The sequence below is a fragment of the Kryptolebias marmoratus genome, linkage group LG17 (assembly GCF_001649575.2).
Source record: "Kryptolebias marmoratus isolate JLee-2015 linkage group LG17, ASM164957v2, whole genome shotgun sequence".
NCBI lineage: Eukaryota > Metazoa > Chordata > Actinopteri > Cyprinodontiformes > Rivulidae > Kryptolebias > Kryptolebias marmoratus.
The window spans coordinates 8,506,933-8,525,184 of NC_051446.1; the positions used below are offsets into that span (position 1 = coordinate 8,506,933).

At 38.4% G+C, this 18,252-nt stretch overlaps 2 protein-coding genes across 3 annotated transcripts in view; both read right to left on the minus strand.

Moving 5' to 3' along the window:
* LOC108235825 (dynein heavy chain 9, axonemal) overlaps positions 1-14,644 on the minus strand; it is a 194,607-nt gene extending 179,963 nt beyond the window's left edge. Inside the window, exons 1-13 of one of the 2 annotated variants that reach the window (XM_037980602.1) lie at positions 14,373-14,644; positions 12,996-13,142; positions 10,497-10,605; positions 9,086-9,327; positions 8,816-8,951; positions 7,147-7,334; positions 6,807-7,069; positions 6,466-6,627; positions 5,231-5,453; positions 4,859-5,025; positions 2,449-2,592; positions 1,418-1,577; positions 132-287 (exon numbers count right to left, since the gene is read on the minus strand). In XM_037980602.1, coding sequence (XP_037836530.1) covers positions 132-287; positions 1,418-1,577; positions 2,449-2,592; positions 4,859-5,025; positions 5,231-5,453; positions 6,466-6,627; positions 6,807-7,069; positions 7,147-7,334; positions 8,816-8,951; positions 9,086-9,327; positions 10,497-10,605; positions 12,996-13,142; positions 14,373-14,594 — 2,319 coding nt within the window. In that variant the 5' untranslated portion in view covers positions 14,595-14,644. Of the gene's footprint in view, positions 1-131; positions 288-1,417; positions 1,578-2,448; positions 2,593-4,858; positions 5,026-5,230; positions 5,454-6,465; positions 6,628-6,806; positions 7,070-7,146; positions 7,344-8,815; positions 8,952-9,085; positions 9,328-10,496; positions 10,606-12,995; positions 13,143-14,372 lie in introns of both variants that reach the window. The other variant, XM_025005916.2, reaches the window with a different exon arrangement.
* Positions 14,645-17,759: 3,115 nt separating this feature from the next.
* Positions 17,760-18,252, minus strand: part of dnah9 (dynein, axonemal, heavy chain 9) — a 13,302-nt gene continuing 12,809 nt past the window's right edge. Inside the window, exon 10 of the mRNA XM_037980927.1 lies at positions 17,760-18,111. Within this exon, the coding sequence (XP_037836855.1) occupies positions 17,993-18,111 (119 nt within the window). The 3' untranslated portion in view covers positions 17,760-17,992. The remainder of the gene's footprint in view (positions 18,112-18,252) is intronic.

Sequence of the window (18,252 nt, forward strand, 5' to 3'; positions counted from 1 at the left end):
GACAAACTACAGATTCTTCTTGTTTTGAGTCTTTTGTGCTTGAATCCTAAAATATTATTTAATTAAAACCACAGGTTGTTCTAAATTAAAAGATAAAAAAAATACTGCTGGTGTGCTTTTATTTTCCGAACCATGTCCATGGTGAAGTGGACTCCAGTAGCAGCCATCAGCTGGTTCCAGTGACGGACTCGGATGGCTGGGTTCTGGAGTTCTGCTACAGCCCGAAGGGAGGTGAGGATGTTCTTTACTCTGCTGTCCAGACCTGTGAAAGCCTCCCACAGTCGAACCTGCCACACACAAAGCCAGAGATCAGAACTCTAACTGCAATCAGACTAGTTTATTTAATCGGAGAAAAGCTGTTTCATTTACTCTTTTGGACACATTCAGTTCCTCTCTGTGGTGTTGACCAGGGTCATGAAACTCCCAGCAGCTGTTTTTCTTTCCAACACTTATTCCTAACCTTTTCCCAAATCCATCTTTACTTCAACAAACTGATATCCTCTTCATCTGAATGTGTTCATTCAAGAATAAAACTCAGAAATCCAGCAGATGCTGACATGGGCAAAATTATTTTTATAAAATCAAAGTCTGATGATACTGACAGAGCTCTTTGGTTTAGATTTCCTTCTGGCACTTCACACTGAGACATTCTGTCATAGAGATGTGTTTTCACAGCTGGACCTGCTCAGGGACAGTGTCCAAGTGCAGAAAACAGGAAGCAGGAGATGATGTAAAATGTAAACTTTGGAAATCTCAGACATTTCTTTAAAGCACATCAAGAGTGGCTCACATTCTGCTAAAATGGTTTATGAGTTGATGTCAGTATGACCTGTTTTTGGATGTGTTTAGAAGATTGAGAAGTAAAACAGAACAAACAGGCCAGAGTTGGAAACAGGAGAATAGCATTGACCCAAACACTAAACTGTGGACATTGTGCCTGGATATACATTAAAGAAAACTAAACTTCAAAAAACAAAACGTTAAACTGCTTTTCTCATCGCATCTTTTTTTATCTGTTAAATCACTAATTTTAAAGTTTTCTGGGTTTAACTAATGTCAACATTATGATCCATTTTAAAACACAAACAGGAAAAAAATAAAAGTCTTGTCAACTTGTAAAATATATTGTAAAATATCTCTCAGCTACTACTACACCAAGTTTTAGCTCAGTATCTGTAAAACTGACTGAAATATAGCTATTTTTTGTTTGCTAAGGTCAATTACCTTTGGCAGCTATTTTGAATTGGATTGACCTCAGAGTTAATCACATAATTTTTTTCTGAGTTTTAATAAAATCCATCCCATGGTTCATGAAATAAAACAATAGAGACAATCAAACACACAGACACAGGCAATTATATGATCTCCTGTCTTTCCTACATTGACGATACTATGGCAATGGTAACGTGCTCCGCACCTCTTTATCTAGCCCTCGTATGTCTTTAGAGAAACGTTTGCATTCCAGCTCCATGTTCTCTACATTGATCTCTCTCCAGGGAGTTGTCTGCCATGCCGCCATGCTGGATTCCACCACAGAGATCATATCCCAGAGCTCCTTCAGCAGGCCTACCTCGTGCCTGGGAGAAGAAGAAAAGAGGACAAGGTCGAGTCATTTAGCATGAAAATGGCCAAACTAATGTATACTTTAAATATATATGTATGATTTGCTGCTAAGATCATCTTATGTTGAGAAATGACAGTTAGAGCTGTTTTGGTTAAATCTTGAAAATAATGTCATGCACAAGCTCATGCGATATTGTGAAATCTGTGAGTGCTCGGAATATGTTTTGGGGATGACTCTCAACAACTACACACCAAACTTTAGCTCAAACTCTGTCAAATTGCCCGTGTATAGTCATTTTTGTATTTGCTCAAGTTAATTAGCTGTGGCAGCCAACTATAATTGACTTTAAAAGATAATCAGTTGTAGATGTACAAACAATGATTATTCTTTCTAAGTTTCATTAAAATCCATCAAGTGGCTTATTAGGTATTTTGCTAACAGACAGAGAGAGCTGACTTTGTTGACTTCAAAAGTTAATGACCAGGTTTTAAACAAAGATCTTGCATTATCTGTTGGGGATTACTCTTGGGATTACTCTTGCTGGTGGAACTCTACCACAACACAAAAATAATTGCTCAATATCTGTAAAACTGATTGAGTTATGACTTTTTTGTACTTGGAAAGGCCAATAAGCTATGGCAGTCATCTTGATTTAAGTTGACCCTAAAAGGTAATCAGTTACATCCGGTGATTACTTTAAGAAATTTACATTGAAATGCATCCAGTGGTTCTTGAGACATTTTTGCTGAAACGGCAGACAAACGAACACACCCAGATTCAGGCAATCTTCCTTTCCTTTGTTGTCCTTTCACCTTCGGTGGTGGATGATCCTAAAGGCCTAATCATTTATAATGAAACTTGCACTGGTGCTTCATTCTTTTTACCTGCACTGTCGGAGCTGTTTGTAGTCTGAGATGGTGACCTCGAACAGACTCGCAGACTCGAGGAGGGAGGCCATCACCGCCTCCTGGTCCTGGATCTGCTGGTGGAACTCATCCAACATCTGGTACGGGCTCCTGCTGTCAAACCTGGCCCACACATGAGCGCACGCCATCAGAACACACACATTTGGCACGGACTCGGTGTAAATCAGCTCATGTTTGGGTAATGACAGGCTGTGGTTCTGCCAAGGCTCACTTGGCTGCAGAGGCTGCAGAGCTAACTCCATACTGAGACAATTACCAACGACTTCCATGACATTAATGGGAAAATAATCACCAGGTTATTAAGAGACCAATTACACACATAACTAATCTGACAATTAGACGTCATGATGAAGCATCTCTTCCGATGAATTAATTAGCATTATGTTAAAATTCAATTTAGCCTTAGTAGAGAATCTCAGGATAACACCTCTGTTATCAAGTGAAGAAATGAGCACAGGTGACACTCTTGTCTTTTCAGAGTTTTTCACCCAACGTAGCTGAAAGCTAAATATGAAATAACTCTGTTAATGAGCTTGTCTTGATAAGAAAGATGACATTATAACACACTTCTATATTATGTGCTTTTTATAGTTATTAATTAAATGTCTTACACTTTTAAGTGATATTTATTTACAAATACAGTAAAGGTTTATGCTAATATCCTAACAACAGCAGTTAAATGTATAGCCATTTAGCCAATGCATAGTCATTTCTTAAAAGATATTCTGTCAAATATTTAATAATAATTAATACCTTATCAGCTGTGGCATCAGTCTTAGAGCATGGAGTATGACAAAAATAGCTGAAGACTTTGGCCAGGCTAGGCTAAACAAACAAAGACATGTTTTATATTGCTTTTCAGGTTTTTTTTTTTTTTTTTTTCTCAAAAACGCCGTAGTGGTTTGAAGAAACTCTACATTAATCTAAGTTAAACCTCTCGAGTTTTGCATGACATGGTTTGTTTAGTCTTTATCCAGGCTAGGCGAATGGTAGCCAAACGATGGACGATCTTTTATTGATTTTCAGGCTTATAAAACAACTCTTTCTCAAAAATGTCATACTTACTACGCGAATGTATGTGTGCAGAGCATGGACTGTGTACATTTTAGTGTCCTGACGCAGCTGAATGTATCAGTTCGCTGGGTGTTGAGGTGACTTTTAGACTGACTAGACGTACTGATCAGGTGAAATGACATATTCAGCAGCCTGAGCACCAACGACATGATGATACGGCCTATTCTGCACACACATATATCCATTTAATAACACATACGTTGTTCAGTTGCGTAGTGCAAAAGTGTAGCCTTTTTATATTGCCTACTGTAGTGACAAGGTCTTTGGCCCTTTTCTCCTATCCTATCTCTTTAATAAGTAAAGAAGTTATAAGATGTTTATTAACTGAAATAAATGAGCTCTTTTCTTGTTAAAAGTCTGACTGAGGGTTTATTTTATGAAAGGTTGTCTTTGTGACTCCATTTGGAAGTCATCATAGTAACAATGCACAAAAAAAAAGTTTTATGGGTTTCTAGTAAAAGATATTTATTGCCTTTATCCAGGTTTCAGTGAATGGATGACTAAGTATTTGTTTTTGGTCCAAAAATGCAAGGTTAAAGATAAGTAATTAGTTCAATTTAAAGATGCTAAAAACTTCCAAGCTTGTCAGAATCCTGGGTAAAATTATGGACTCAGACCTAAATGTTAACAGACATATATAGTAAAGTCTATTAATAAATTAGCCTGTTAAAAATCCCAAGAAATACATAATTTCTCTCTAAACAGAACAAAGCTCATCCAAAATGTTACTGATGGAGTCCTGGTCTAGACCAAGAACACATAACTCAGGTTCTTAGATCACTTCTCTGGATCCTTGATTGTAAAAGTCTTGTTATTGGTTTAGAAGGCCTGAATGGTCTTGGATCTAAATGCATCTCAGAAGTACTTGTACTTGTCAGTACTTTCATGAATGGTCCCGTTTTGTAAACATCAGTGTTACCTTTTCAGTCTAGATGTTTCAAGTTGAAGCCCCAGGTACATGTAGTTTTCCAACCCCTCTTCTACTTGATGTAGATCACTTGCTGCATATATACTATATTATTCTGTTGGCATAACCCTGTGATGTAAAACTGCCGACAATGTAAAGTTCAACAAAACTGTGTTCCCATGAACAATTTTATAATTGTTGAGACTAAAGTTGTTTTAAGAAGGTCTTGGCCCTGCCCACACTTCACATTAGCTTGTCATTTTAGTCAGAACTAAACTCCATTTCTCCAAACTGATCTTGTTCATTGAGTAATCTACAACAGGAAAGACATTATTTCTTCAGAATTTTTTCACATAAACTGAGGTTTGATGATCAGAGGTGTTTTACCTGAAAGGGCCACTGTTGTGGAAGTGTTCCCTAAAAGTGTGCTGTTCAACATCAAACGAAGCACATCTTTGCCGTAGGCTGGCCACCTCAATGGCCTGCAGCGGCGCTACTTGCTGTTTAGCCGATAATGCACGCTTTTTTACATTGTTCCACTTCTCTGGCAACTTCTGTAGAAAAACAACAACAACAACATCTGATATAAAAAGGCAGAAAAAAAGACATGAGTGACAGATGATAAATAGCTAGAAGGAAGAAGGCAGACAAGAGATCAGTAATGTGAGGACACAAAAGAAAAACAAGAGAAATGACTGTCTGAGCTGACATATATCTGTGCTAAAAAACAAAAAGAAGTGAGGGAATATCCGTCTTTACCTCTAACTGTTTATAAACCACTTCAGGGAGCTCCTGTTCATACATCTTCAGCAGAGCAATGGTTTGTTGCAAAGGCTCAAACATGGTGTCTGTAGTGTTTTGCCTCTCTTTAACAGCCATCAAGTGACCCATGACCTCCAACAGACCACTGCAGTCCCCTGCCTGCACCTGCTGGTTAAGGCCAGCCTCAGTCACAACGATGAACCGGGCCAGATCTGACAGGCTGGAGAAAACATATTAGAGAACAAACATTATAAAAGGGCGTCACCACATAGTTTACACATTAATATGAAGGGCACATGCTTAAAACCTTAGTTAAATATATTCATTGCAGAAAAGGTCTTAATATTGGTGACAAAGTGCCACCTAAAAATTATACCGCTACCTAAAATAGTTGTCAAGGGTAACTGGCTCAGTTAGACTCCAGTTAGATTCTTAGCCACAAGGCTGAACTATTGATCATTAAAGAAGTCTGGAGGACCAGGACCAATAGGCTGGTACCAGTATAAGGTTTGAGTCCCATACCCTTCATGTAGATGAACAGGACATTGCTCTCAGTAAAATACACCTCAGATAATTTTTTTCAGGTGTAACTCATACAAAAAATACATTGAAATGAGCAGCTCAATGAGGAACAATGTGCCATGAATTTTGGTGGAAGTACATTGTAGTATGGATCTGTGGCCGGCATAAAGCTGGAATCTATGGTGACGTTGTCAGAGAAGGAAACTCTGGACATTTTGGTCGATCTCAGTCACCCTCTGAACACTGTCATTATCAACCAGAGAAGTGTGTGCAGTGACACTTGTGCAATGCTGCTGGAATTTTAGTTTCCCTGAAGAAGTCTTCTCAGGTGATCAGAACTCTTTGAGCCTTCTTTTTCTTCTGCATTTTTGTCTGCCGGTCTCATTGACAGATCAGTGAGGGAGTAAGAGACACAGGTATGTGGTTACCATGGTGACCATAATGAGCCACTGGCAGCAGCTTTAGCATTCCTGTTGATCTTTATTCTCTTTATGCTTTTTATAGTTTACATTGTGTCAGTTTAATTTTTCACAAAGCTAAGTCTCAAAGTAGTATTAGGTTTTATAGAAGAAAACTGAAGTTTGTTGGAATTTTAGCCAGTAGCTGCATTGGCAACCTTCAAATTTTCTTCATAGATTTTTCAGTTTTTAATATACAGTTTTGTTTTTCTCAAAATAAAACATTTTTTTTACTTAGGATGTACTGCATACCTGTTGGTAACAAGATCGGTGAGGTGCTGTTTGAACATGAGACTCCACTTTTTAATGATATTGAGTAAAGCACTTTTCATTCTGCTGCCATCCACCCTCATCCACCCGTGGAAGACGTGCACTGCCTGAAGGTCCTGAACCTCCTCACAGAGGCGCTCAAAACTACAACATCAGGACAAACAGACTGCAGGTCAATGAAAAGCGGTTTGCACATCCTACATATGAATTAGGTACTGTAAATCAAATCACATCAAGGCAAAAATAAATAGAAAGATGATCTCAGAAAGATCCTATTGAAAACCAAACAACATACATAGATACATAAGTTGACTAACACCTACCTGTCCACCTGTTCTCTGAAGTCATCCAGAGTGGGGGGACTCTCTGGAACTTCACTGTCAGTGTTAACCTCAAAATCAGGGTTTGTTAAAGTATGTCCATAAACAAGGAACCGACGCAAGAACTCCTTCCTGTTGTCCATGTACAGGTAGCTGTAACGGTCCAGAGAGTTACGAAACTCACAGCACGTCGCCATGACACTCTTCACACGCTCCATGAGAAGATGACGCATGTCTGCCAGCTCAGTCAGGCCTTCCATGTCAGCCTGAGAGGAGAAGATCAGAAATCATGAGGCGCGCTGGATGACCATGACCTACACATTCTGTATTGAAACATCTGTACCTGGTAGTGGGGAAACGGACCGTGCTGGGCCAGTCGTGGCACCAGTGAGGAAATCCTGAACACATTGTTGACGAGGCTCTCCACCATCTCAAAGAAACTGTCTCCAAGCCCAAACTCCAGAGAAGGTATGAACACCAAGTTAGGAACCTTCAGATCCAGCTGAGCCTCAAAGAGAGGGGTCAGCGCCACTCTCTGGTCTTTAAAGGGTCAGTGATATCAGACATTGTATTAAACTTAGAAAATCCCCTCAGTATAACATAAAAAAATCAGTTAAAATGTTAGGTCTATTAGAAATGTTATAGCTTAAAAAGGTCATAATTATTTTCAAGTTAATTACAACCTACTGTGGCAAGGTAGACATTTGCCTAGGCTGACTGTCAACTTTTGTGTTTATTATTGTTTGTTTACTGCTTTGCTTAACCAATATTCTAGCACCCAAGACAGACCTTTCTAAAATCCAAGAAATACTTGCCAAAAGTTTGAAATATTTTCAAACTTTGCAGATCTGATGCTGCAGATCTAACACATATATATTGTTATTAATTCAAACTCTGAGGATTCTGACTTTGGGACAGGGACACTTAGTGGTTCAGAACCGACATTTGTCATCGGAGAGCAGCAATCAGTGGGTCCGAACCCAAAAAAGTGTCTGGACAGCCGCCTGGCAAAGATCTTTTTTTCCCCCATCTTTTCTTCTATTTTATTAATATAGTTCTAATGTTAGTTTAGACAAACCTGCTGTGACTTTAACAGAGATGTGTTTGTGGGACAGCTGAGCTGTTCAAAATACAACTTTCTTTGGCAGTCTCGCAGGGACATTGCCATGAAAAATAAAATGAAGCCACACAGCTCCCAATCATGTTCTCCATGAATGAGAGAACATGCATGGACACATGTTCTATATTGCAACTGACGCCAAAACATTTTCCTTTTCCAGCAGAAATTGTTCAGTGGTAAAACCAGCAGAGCAAACGTAATGGTCTTCTTGTAATGAAGTGGGTGGAGCTCCACTTGGGTTGCTAGGTGAGGGACTGGGCTCGGCTTGGAGTTGCTAGCTAACAAGAATTGTGACACAACAATTCCAAGGTTTTTGAAACAGGTTATTTTGCAGACACCAGAAAACATTTACTTATTGTCAAAAAATGGCTTTCTTTGTGCTTGGGCTGTTTCTAGAAGTAGTAGACACCCAGATGGAAGTACAAAAACATGCAAAAAGTGAATTTTGCATATGAGGTCCCCTGAAAGACTTTTTATCCAGTAGGAAAATTGAGATAATAAATTACAAGAGATTAAACAGGGAAAGGAAAATAGCAGCAGTTTGGAAATATTCCATATTATCTTGAACTATGTATCTGTTCATTGAAACAGGCTGATAAAACTCGTGCCAGCAAGCAAGTCCGCAAGTTTCCAAACTATAGCCTGCGAGGCACACACCCAATTTACATCAACTTCCAAATCAACATGTTGCTACCTAGCTGTCCAAATCAGTGCTGGATGAAAGAAGCTAAGTGGCTCTGAATTTTCTGATATTAATATTTGGGTTGGCAGCAGCATTCTGGCTTTTAGACAAAAGTAGTAATACCCTCTAATTCTAAGACACAAATAACAAATTAATTTGTCACTTTTTCAGATTTCACTGTGGTGTCTTGTTTATTATTTATAATCCTACCAGTGTTGTCCAAGAAGAACTTGAGTGAACACTCAATACTGTTGAAGAAACCGTCTATAATCATGTCATCAATATACTCCACATAGGCCTTCCACTCCTCCGAGTACAACTCAGCTCTAAACAATGACTGGTTGCTCTAAAACAGAAAAAGAAACGGGAGAGTTTAAACAGTATTATCACATTCAGCACATTTTAAATGACAGTCTTTAACAATATTACAAATAATTTAAATCTGATGTGATTTTAATACATCACTCATTCAGAATTTACCTTAAGGAGGAAGTGAATCTTTTCTCCAGAGGAGCGTACCAAACTGTAAAATTTATCAACCCTTTCGGTCTTGTCCTCCATGCTCAGCAGGGCATCTTTTTTGTTCTCTTTCCTGATGAACATGGGGGTGGCCCAGGACCCCATGCAGCTCTGGATTTCCTCAATATTATCCTTTGTCCTCTGGAGTCGGTTCTCCAGGTCACACACAGAGTCTCGCACGTCCTGGATGTACTGCCAAACCCCTGAAAGAAGTGTGTGATAGAAAACTCAAAAGCTGCAAAATATTGTAAATTTTTATACAATGTTAGTAGTTTAGAAAGATTTCACTCTTTGTCTGAACATCTTTAGATATTTCATTGATTTAAAATACAAGGACTGTATCATATATGACTCTGGACAAATCAGGTCTGCCTACTTTACTACTCACTTCAGCTTGAATTTTTAATTAAAATTCATTGTTGGAAACTGCAGATCAGCAAAAATAACTTCACATTAAGTCCTGCAGTCAAAGTGGGAGGAACTGCCAAGGTGACAAAATGATGGACAAAGATAATGAGGGGATTCCAGATCCAGACAGACAAACAGGTGGATGATGGCTTTCCCAAGAGACTGAGAAGTGTAATCCCCCGATTGTTGGAACACACTCCTCAGTTTCCCTTTTTAAAAATTGGGACTACCACCCCAGTCTGCCACTCCACATATGTTATCCTGGTCCTTCATTTGACAATGAAGAGGTGTGTCAACCACTACAGCCCCTCAACATCCTGGGCCTTCAAATCTCATTCACTCCTAGTGCCCTGCTGCATGGCAACATTTTAACTACATCAGAAGTTGACAGAGGACACCTCTGTCAACTTCTGATACACACACCTGCAGTAGAAGCCTAAAACATGGGCCCCAAGTTCATGTCACCAACCTCTTCTGGGACAGGTGAAAAACTCTACTGAAAGTGTGAATTGAAGATCTCACAAACAGCCTGTTAGGCAACCTGCCCAACAGTTGTCATTTCTTTGCCTGAGTGTCAAAGACATAGGGTCACGGGTCAGTTGATATTATTACAAAAAAACAATCATTGACCTGTGGCCCAAGATGGCCTGCTGCTAAATACACTTATTGACCTTGCTTTGCTCAAATAGATTTATATTATTAAAAACTGAGAGAAGTCTAATACCCAAATTCTACTCAGGTTCAGATTAAGGAGGCCATTTTTTTAAATGCTCTGAGTACCACAAAAAAATGACTCATTATTGTATTGTGTATCTGCTTATGGAGGTGCAGGCATGACAGAGAAAATTAACAAATGTCTTAACACAACTGCAATTAGTGAGAAAGCATCTCATCCCATACACGGCACAGTTTAAAATGAGGCTTTTTATTTTAGACTCTGTGTTTTTTACAGTAATGTCCGCACCTTGGCTGTTCCAGTTCAGACTCTCTTCTGCCTCTTTGAGCTGAACATCAATGTTTCTGAGCTGGTCCCGAACCAGAGGACGCTCCACATCGAGCAAAGAGTGCATCACCTACAACCAAACAGAAGAAACGAAGACAGAAAGAATGGTGATGTGACTTTCATTTCCCACTTAGTGTGACCAAAACCACTGTTTTATTTGCGCCACTAAAATGCCACCATGAGGCTTACAGCGTTAAAAATGACAGCCACCTTCATCAAATATTGCAGTATTGTTCCTTGTAGCCAGAACATTGACCTCCATTGGATATAAATGTTTTGCAGCTGGAAACAGTAAAATGCTGTGTTTCCAAATTATGAACGCCCTTAATTATGATAAATGTGGTTGAGGATAATAGGAATTCTCCTCTGTGTGGCAGAGTTAATTACATCAGTGATTCCTTATGTATTGTTTGGTGGTTTAATATTGACTCTGTTTAGTTCTCATTAATACCAACAATAGAAAATATGATGGTGTCTGGGGTAAAGATAGACTGATTTTTTATACAAATTTTGATTTTGAACGGGGAATTGGATATTGTTCATCTTTCAGAAAAAGTCAGGAATAAAACTAAGCCAGCAATCACAGCAGCAGTACAAAATAGCATCCTGTACACAGCTATAATGTTTATTCTAGCACAATGTAACTGAATAAGTTTGGCATTTTAAAATTTTAGAAGAGTTAAACATGAGCAGAGGCACTGTCTGTTGATTTTACTGTGGTTACCCTTTAGACAGTAAAGGATTTTACACAGTAAATAGGTACATTAACCACCATAAAGCTGGAGCGTCCAATATTCTTAGAAAACAAAACTTTTATACTCAGGTATGTGACCCATCAGTAAGCACTATTGTGCCCCTTTTAACGCACACTAATACCGGAATCCATGTCATTCCACGTGAAAACACATCAACAAAAGCAAGGCGTGAAACTTTATAGCTGTGTGTGTGCAATCAATACGGTAGTCAAGAAAAGCTGAAGAGTGGCACGGTGGAGCAGTGGTTGGAGCTGTCATTTCCCAAAGAGAAGGTTGCCAGTTCGCCTCCTGGGCCAGGAGCCTTTCTGGGTGGAGTGTGCATGTTGTCCCGGCGCACACTTGGGTTTACACCACTTACTTCAGTTTCCTCCCATAAACCAAAAACATGCATGTAAGTCTAATTGTCCCTGAGTGTGGGTGTGAATCGTTGTTTCTCTTTGTGTCCCTGTGTTGGTGTCGTGGATGTCCCCTGCCTCCTGCACAGTGACTGCTGGTGATAGACACCAGCTGCCCTGTGAAAGGAGAAGCAGGTAAAGAAAATGGGTCGATGGAAGAACAGCTGTACCTGCTATTATTAGTTTATATGTGGTTTTCTTGAGCTCAAACTTATTTACTGTTAACTTGTGAAAACTAAGCAAACGTTTCTGATAATAGTGCCATAGTCTTCAAAAAAAGGAGGTTTGTTTTCCCAAGATGATAATGATTACAGCAGTTTTTCCCTACCATTTTTGTTAATCTGGAAAATTATTGAAGAAATAATACTTCAAATCAAAATTAAAATCTAATCCAGAAAGCTGTGTCCTGTTTGCTTTACTTAGAACAGTTAAAAAACAAACAAACAAAACTTCCGTTAAGGGTGGGGGTGGATGGAGGTGTGGGAGGCCTCCATCTCTCTGATATAATTACTAAGTTAATTAGACAACCTGGACCCAGGAGGAAGAAAAAAAGGGTGACAACTTTGTTAACAAAAAAATAAATATAAAATATAAATATTAAATAACTCATGTCATGTCTTTTTATAACAGAAAATGTAAAAAAAAAAAAAAAAAAATCAATTTGTATGGCTAAACACTAGTTAACAGGTGAAGGGTTGACAAGAGCATGTCTGCTGGGTTCATTTAACAGCGAAGCTCCTCCTCCGCAGCGCATCATCACTTCTAGCCGGATCATGCAACGGCTGACTAATAAGGAACAGACCCAGTCACTGCAGGCATTATGGTGCACTTTTGTTTTGTTTTTTTCTTCCTCTGGATATTTTTGCACATGTTTACATTCACATTTTGGACTCAGTAATGTAACGTAACAAAGTGGAATACTAGAAATAAAACATTAAAGTAAAAGTAAATGGATAGATAATAATAATTACTTTAAAAAGTACACAAAATTCATACTCAATGACAGTAGCATGAATAAATGTAATTTGCTACTTTCCACCTCTGGTTGTGGTAGCCATCTTGAATTGCATTGACTGAGTTTGATTTACTAAGGTAGATACCATATGGGCTGAGCTGAGTAGTGACAGATGACAGCTTCTTTTTGTACCCAAAAATATGGGGCGAATTGACTCAAACTCCAAAGGTATGATTTGGCAGAAGTACAAAATTACCTGGAACCATTGAAAAGTTAAAACCAGAGGGTTTTTTTAACAGTAGTCCTGTTTTTACCTGGGGTACTGATGTCTCTACAGATCCAAATCTAAACCAACCTTGTTGTATTGGACAGCAGTGAGTTCCAGGTTGGCCACATACTGCTGTAGCTGATCTCTGATGGTGTAGATCCTCACGGCAGTTTCTGGGATGGCCTCTGTGTGTACGCCCTCTAAGTACTTTACCTCCCTGAGCACAGACGCCAGCTGGGATGATGTTCAAGAAACACATGTTAAATGATGGGCATACAATAAAGGGATTTTGATGAAATGAGTGAGAAAACAGCCTTCTTTGAATCTCTTCAGCTCAGTAGAAACATAATTCAAAGTTTAAATGGGTTACAGAAAGTTGGACTTTACATGACTGTATTGTATTAATATGATAAGGTTTTTTCACAGTTTTTGGAGATTTTACCACTGAATGTTAAACTTAGTCTGACAATGTCACACACTTCAAGTTTACTGTTTAAACTTTCCATGGAAGCTGGAAACATTCTCTTCTTATTCATACAAATGTTACACTTCTAATGCAGTTCATACATCCAAACATAGTCTACTGTACTTGTTTTTATTTTTTTATATACAATTTATACTTTTCAAACAGAGACAGTTTAGATGAGGCTCAGTTTCTAGTTTGAGGCTTAATCTCAAGTTTGTGTTTCTGTCTGCCTGTCTGAAGAAGAGTGGTGTTGTGTGTGCCCCTTCCTTTGCTTCCTAGAAATGGTGGGAATCACCACGGCAACCAGTCACTCAGCAGGTCTTGAGTTAGTGGATCCTATTATCAGCTGTTTTATCTGTGTTATATTATTCCATTATGGCTGCCTTCATAGTATAAATCCTGTCAAATTTAGGCAAAAATATCATCATGAGAACTTTTAACTTAAGAAGAACTGCAAAAAAGTTTCTGCAGAATTTAGTATTCAATATCCAAAAAACAAAGAAAAACCTAGAAACCAGGAGTTTAAAAAAACAAACAAAAGAAGCTTGTAGATACTCTTATAAATAGGAGTCTGGCTCTGTCATAGCTTAGACTATTACAAAAGTAAGTCCTAAATTACTATAAATTTAAAAAAAGAAAAGTGATGCATGTAAGAGTGTTTAAGGAACTGTTTAATTTTAAACCTGTTTAATTGAAAAGTATTTGCAACTATTTTTATAAAAACAAATACAACTGTTGCATTATGTAACAAAGCTTTAATCTATGGACTCAGTTATGGGTTTAGGTGCTTTTTTGTTGTATTTATGTGTAATTATTAATTGTGAAATATATATTGAAAATACTATTTTGAACAGTTTTATATTTATGTATATCCTGGACAACCAGAGAAAAAATAGATTAGTCACAAAAAAAAAAAAATGGAAACGAGTAAAGAACCTGTTATATTAGGATCTAAAAGCAGCGAAATAAGCAGCACTTCTTTCAGAATAAGGTACGACCTGCGGGCTGAAGTTGACACAGATGAGATGAGAGTCCGGTTCTCTGCTGATTAACGGCAAACTGAGGTTGTACTGTGAACTCTCGGCCACTGTCTCTGCCCATGCCTTAAACAAGCTGTCAGAGTATCTGGAATACCAAACACAAAGCAGACAATCTACAGTCACAATCCAACTAAAATTATTATCACAGACACACACACAAAAAGAAACAATTTGCACCATCAACAGTTTTATATTCTCATTAAAAAGCCTCAAGTTTTTATTTCACAGGGCCACGGGCACAAAAACTGCTCACACCGTGAAAATTAACATAAGCAAGAAAAGAAGCTGCTAAAAGGCGTATGATTGAGCCATTTTCCCAATCCTCTGAGAACGTAAACAGAATGAGAGGCGTGATTTGCTTGTCCATGTCTAACAAACAATAGGGGCAGAGGGAGCAGAGTGAAGGAGTGTTAGACGGAGGCGTGGGGGGGTAATATGAGGATAAACGCTGATTAATCTCTAGGAGGCGGCAAACAGACAAGATGTCAAGGTTCTGTACAGCTATATCAATCTGTAAATAGCCACATTTCTGATTAGGACTCTGTGTGCTCCTTATTGAATTTCTGCTGTGAGCTTCATTTCCTGACAGTGGCACCGCAGACGCAGAGGCAATCAAATGCCTCGGTCACGGCCATAAATCACGCTGCATTTTGTCTGTGGGGGTAATGAGTGAGGACGCACGCCCTGCTCCTAAATGGAATATGTATAATAAGTGTGGCATTCATTGGAGGCAAGTGAGACCATTATTACTGAGTAAGAAAGGCTCTGATTTCTGATGGGAGTAAATTGAGGGTAAAGAGCTGGAATTGTTCATCATCCCATTGGTGTGGTTGGGGGGACAGAAAGTGAAGGGGTAACAGTAGGACTGGGAAGCATAAAAAATGGGCGCCTGTCGAAGACTTAATGAGTGTAACTCTGTACCCACATCCTCGTATGAATCACATCAAAGAATTACATTTCCATAATTGTGAGAAATTATAGACCAATTCTATCAACTCAGTCTATTTATTTACTTCTTTGCTCTTTTGCTCCGCAGATCAAACTGCCATTATTGCTTTGTGTATTAAAAAGAAAAATAGTTGGAGTTTTTTGTCATATTTCTTGAACAAATGAAGTTTTTCTCAGAATAATCAATTGATTAGCTGACTGGCGTTTGCAGCTCCAAGTCTTATTTAAAATGTAGCGTTAGGGTTAGGGTTAAGGTTAGGCACTCAGGCTATGTGTCTGAGATGGCTCTCAGTTAGTACCACACCAAACCTCCGCTCAGTAGCTGTAAAATTGACTTAGTTATAGCCGTTTTTTTGTGTTGGCTAATGTTAATTAACCATGGCCGCCAGCTTAAATTGGGTTGACTGAAAAGTTGATTAAATGTAGATGTTCATCTTATGATTATTTACTGTGTTTCACTAAAAACTGTTCAGTGATTTGTAGGATATTTTGCCAACAGACAAACAGGGTTGACACCAGTAGTTAATGCCAAAGATTGAGACAAAAATGTCTTGAGCTATGTGCAGCACTCAGAATATGCGGTGAGGATGAGTCTCAGCTACTACCACACAAAATGTTGGCTTCATATATGTGAAATTGATTGAGTTAGAGTGAATCAGTTGTAGATGCATGTCCAGTAATGACTTCCAGAGAGTTTCATTAAAATTTCTCAAGCTATTCATGAGATATTTTGCTAACAGACAAACAAATGCACACACCCACATACAGGCAAATGCATGATTACCCACCTTTTGTGGCATTAGATATAGATCAAATTAAAAATATTCCTCATGAAGAAAACAAAATTTAAGAAAAATTCTGAAAATTTTCAAATCAGGGTTGTTGTTTTTTTTTTTTTTTTTGTCTGCTCACACTCACAATGCTGTCCTTATTTTTATTTATATGGATCACAGTCTGTCAGAGTGTATGAAGGTAACTAAGTTGTTTGAAAGGCGTAGATGCAAAGAATTATGAAGGATAAAGTGAATTCAGTTAGAAAATAGAAGCTTTAATCTTTCTAATTTAGGACACAAGTTCAACAGGGTGCAAGAGTCTGATGGAGATGTGGCAACATCACGCACAAACAGGAGATATTTATTCCATTCTGCAGCTCGCGATCTGAACACAGTTAAACCCATGAGCCAATCGGCTTCCAAGATGGGCTCGTGGACAGTGCATGACACTCACTGTCACAGATGGTGAGATAACTTAATTGAACCGGAACATACTATCAGCCTGGCCATGACATATTTAGATCCACTGTGACTGTTCCTCCCAAAACACAATGCAATTTAATGATCATGACCTGCAACCCTAAATTATTCTTTTAGACTCAGTGAGATAATATAACTTTTCCATCTGCAATGGTCTTTACAGGAAGCAAAGTACAGACATTACACTAAACTAAACAACACCAGGAGCTGGTGACTGGAAAGTTGTATTATTTTTGTCTTGCTTTCAAAGCTGTCCTCATTTCTATAAAAATATGTTGGAAGGTTTAACACAAGCAAGCACCTAAAGTTTAACACATAATTGTACTGAACACACACACAAGCACTAAAGTGCTGAGACACAACCCTACATTATAGATTTTTTTTTTTTTTACAAAAATTTAATATTTTTTAAAAGTTTAATTTAAATGAATTGGTTTGCTTTGATCCTATTTATGGTAAACTACAGACAATAGCTGCTGTTATTTGATCAAATAAAATTATAAAACGTCCAGCTAAAATGACTGAGATTTTTATGTTGACTAAGTTTACCTGAAATGTTAAATGCTGTTGTTGCTCTTGAGGAAACTTCCTGAGACTAACACTTCCTTTTAAATAACTGTATTGCACAGCAGGGCATACGGGATTACAGGAGTCCCGTAAAAATAATCTGCAGAACAGTAATGAGAACATAAATTGTGCTCAGAGCTGCATGTCTCCACGAGAGGTTTCGTGAATGTTAGACACTGATCTATGTAAATAACAAAAATAATAATAAATAAAAAGGATCTGGTCTTTCAAAGGTTCGAACATGATTCAAATCTAACTCACAAAAACACCTGAAGAAAAAATCCATTGTTATTTCTTGTATAACAAAAAAAAGGAAAAGCTATGAGTGAAAAACTAGGCCCGCCCAATGATACAGCATTGTCTCGTCACCCTATAATTAAAACAATGTCTCCTAACTGTAAATAATAAATGTCAGGCAATATTTAATTCATGTTTTTTTTTTCTGTTTTTATTTCCAGTCTAATAGGGTGAAGTCTTAATCTGTCCCTGTACTTTCACCTCCATCCTGTTCTTTTATTCAGAAACACATATATATGATGACATACGGTGTAACAGCAGAGGTGAGATCATATCTACACTCACATGTCCAACAGTTGCATCATCTCCTCATACTTCTGAATGACCCTGACTCCACTTGTAGACTCCAGGCAGCTGCAGAGAGGAGATGAAAAGTTTACAACCTGTGCGAAGTTTTCAACGTGATGATTTTATTCCACTTCTCCATCAGATTTGTGTCATTAACTCTGAAAATCACAAAGAAAATGTTTAATCTCTTTAGGGATCTGCTTTGTTGACTTTGAGAGGGGGGACTCACAGGTAGGAGAGGTGTCTGAGTTTGGAGAAGGGGGTCTGGATGCGCTGCTGCAGCTCATGGGCCCATTTCAGCCCCCCAGCTACTGCAGGCATGTTCTTATGGACTGGTGCTGAGCCTGGGGAGGTCACGGGGTCATTACAGAGAATCACAGATCACCGAAGCACGACACAGCACAAACACAGCCCCTGTAGCTAACACAAATTTAACAAACTACTTATTGCCAAAAACTTGTTTTATTTATTTAACACCCCCCCCC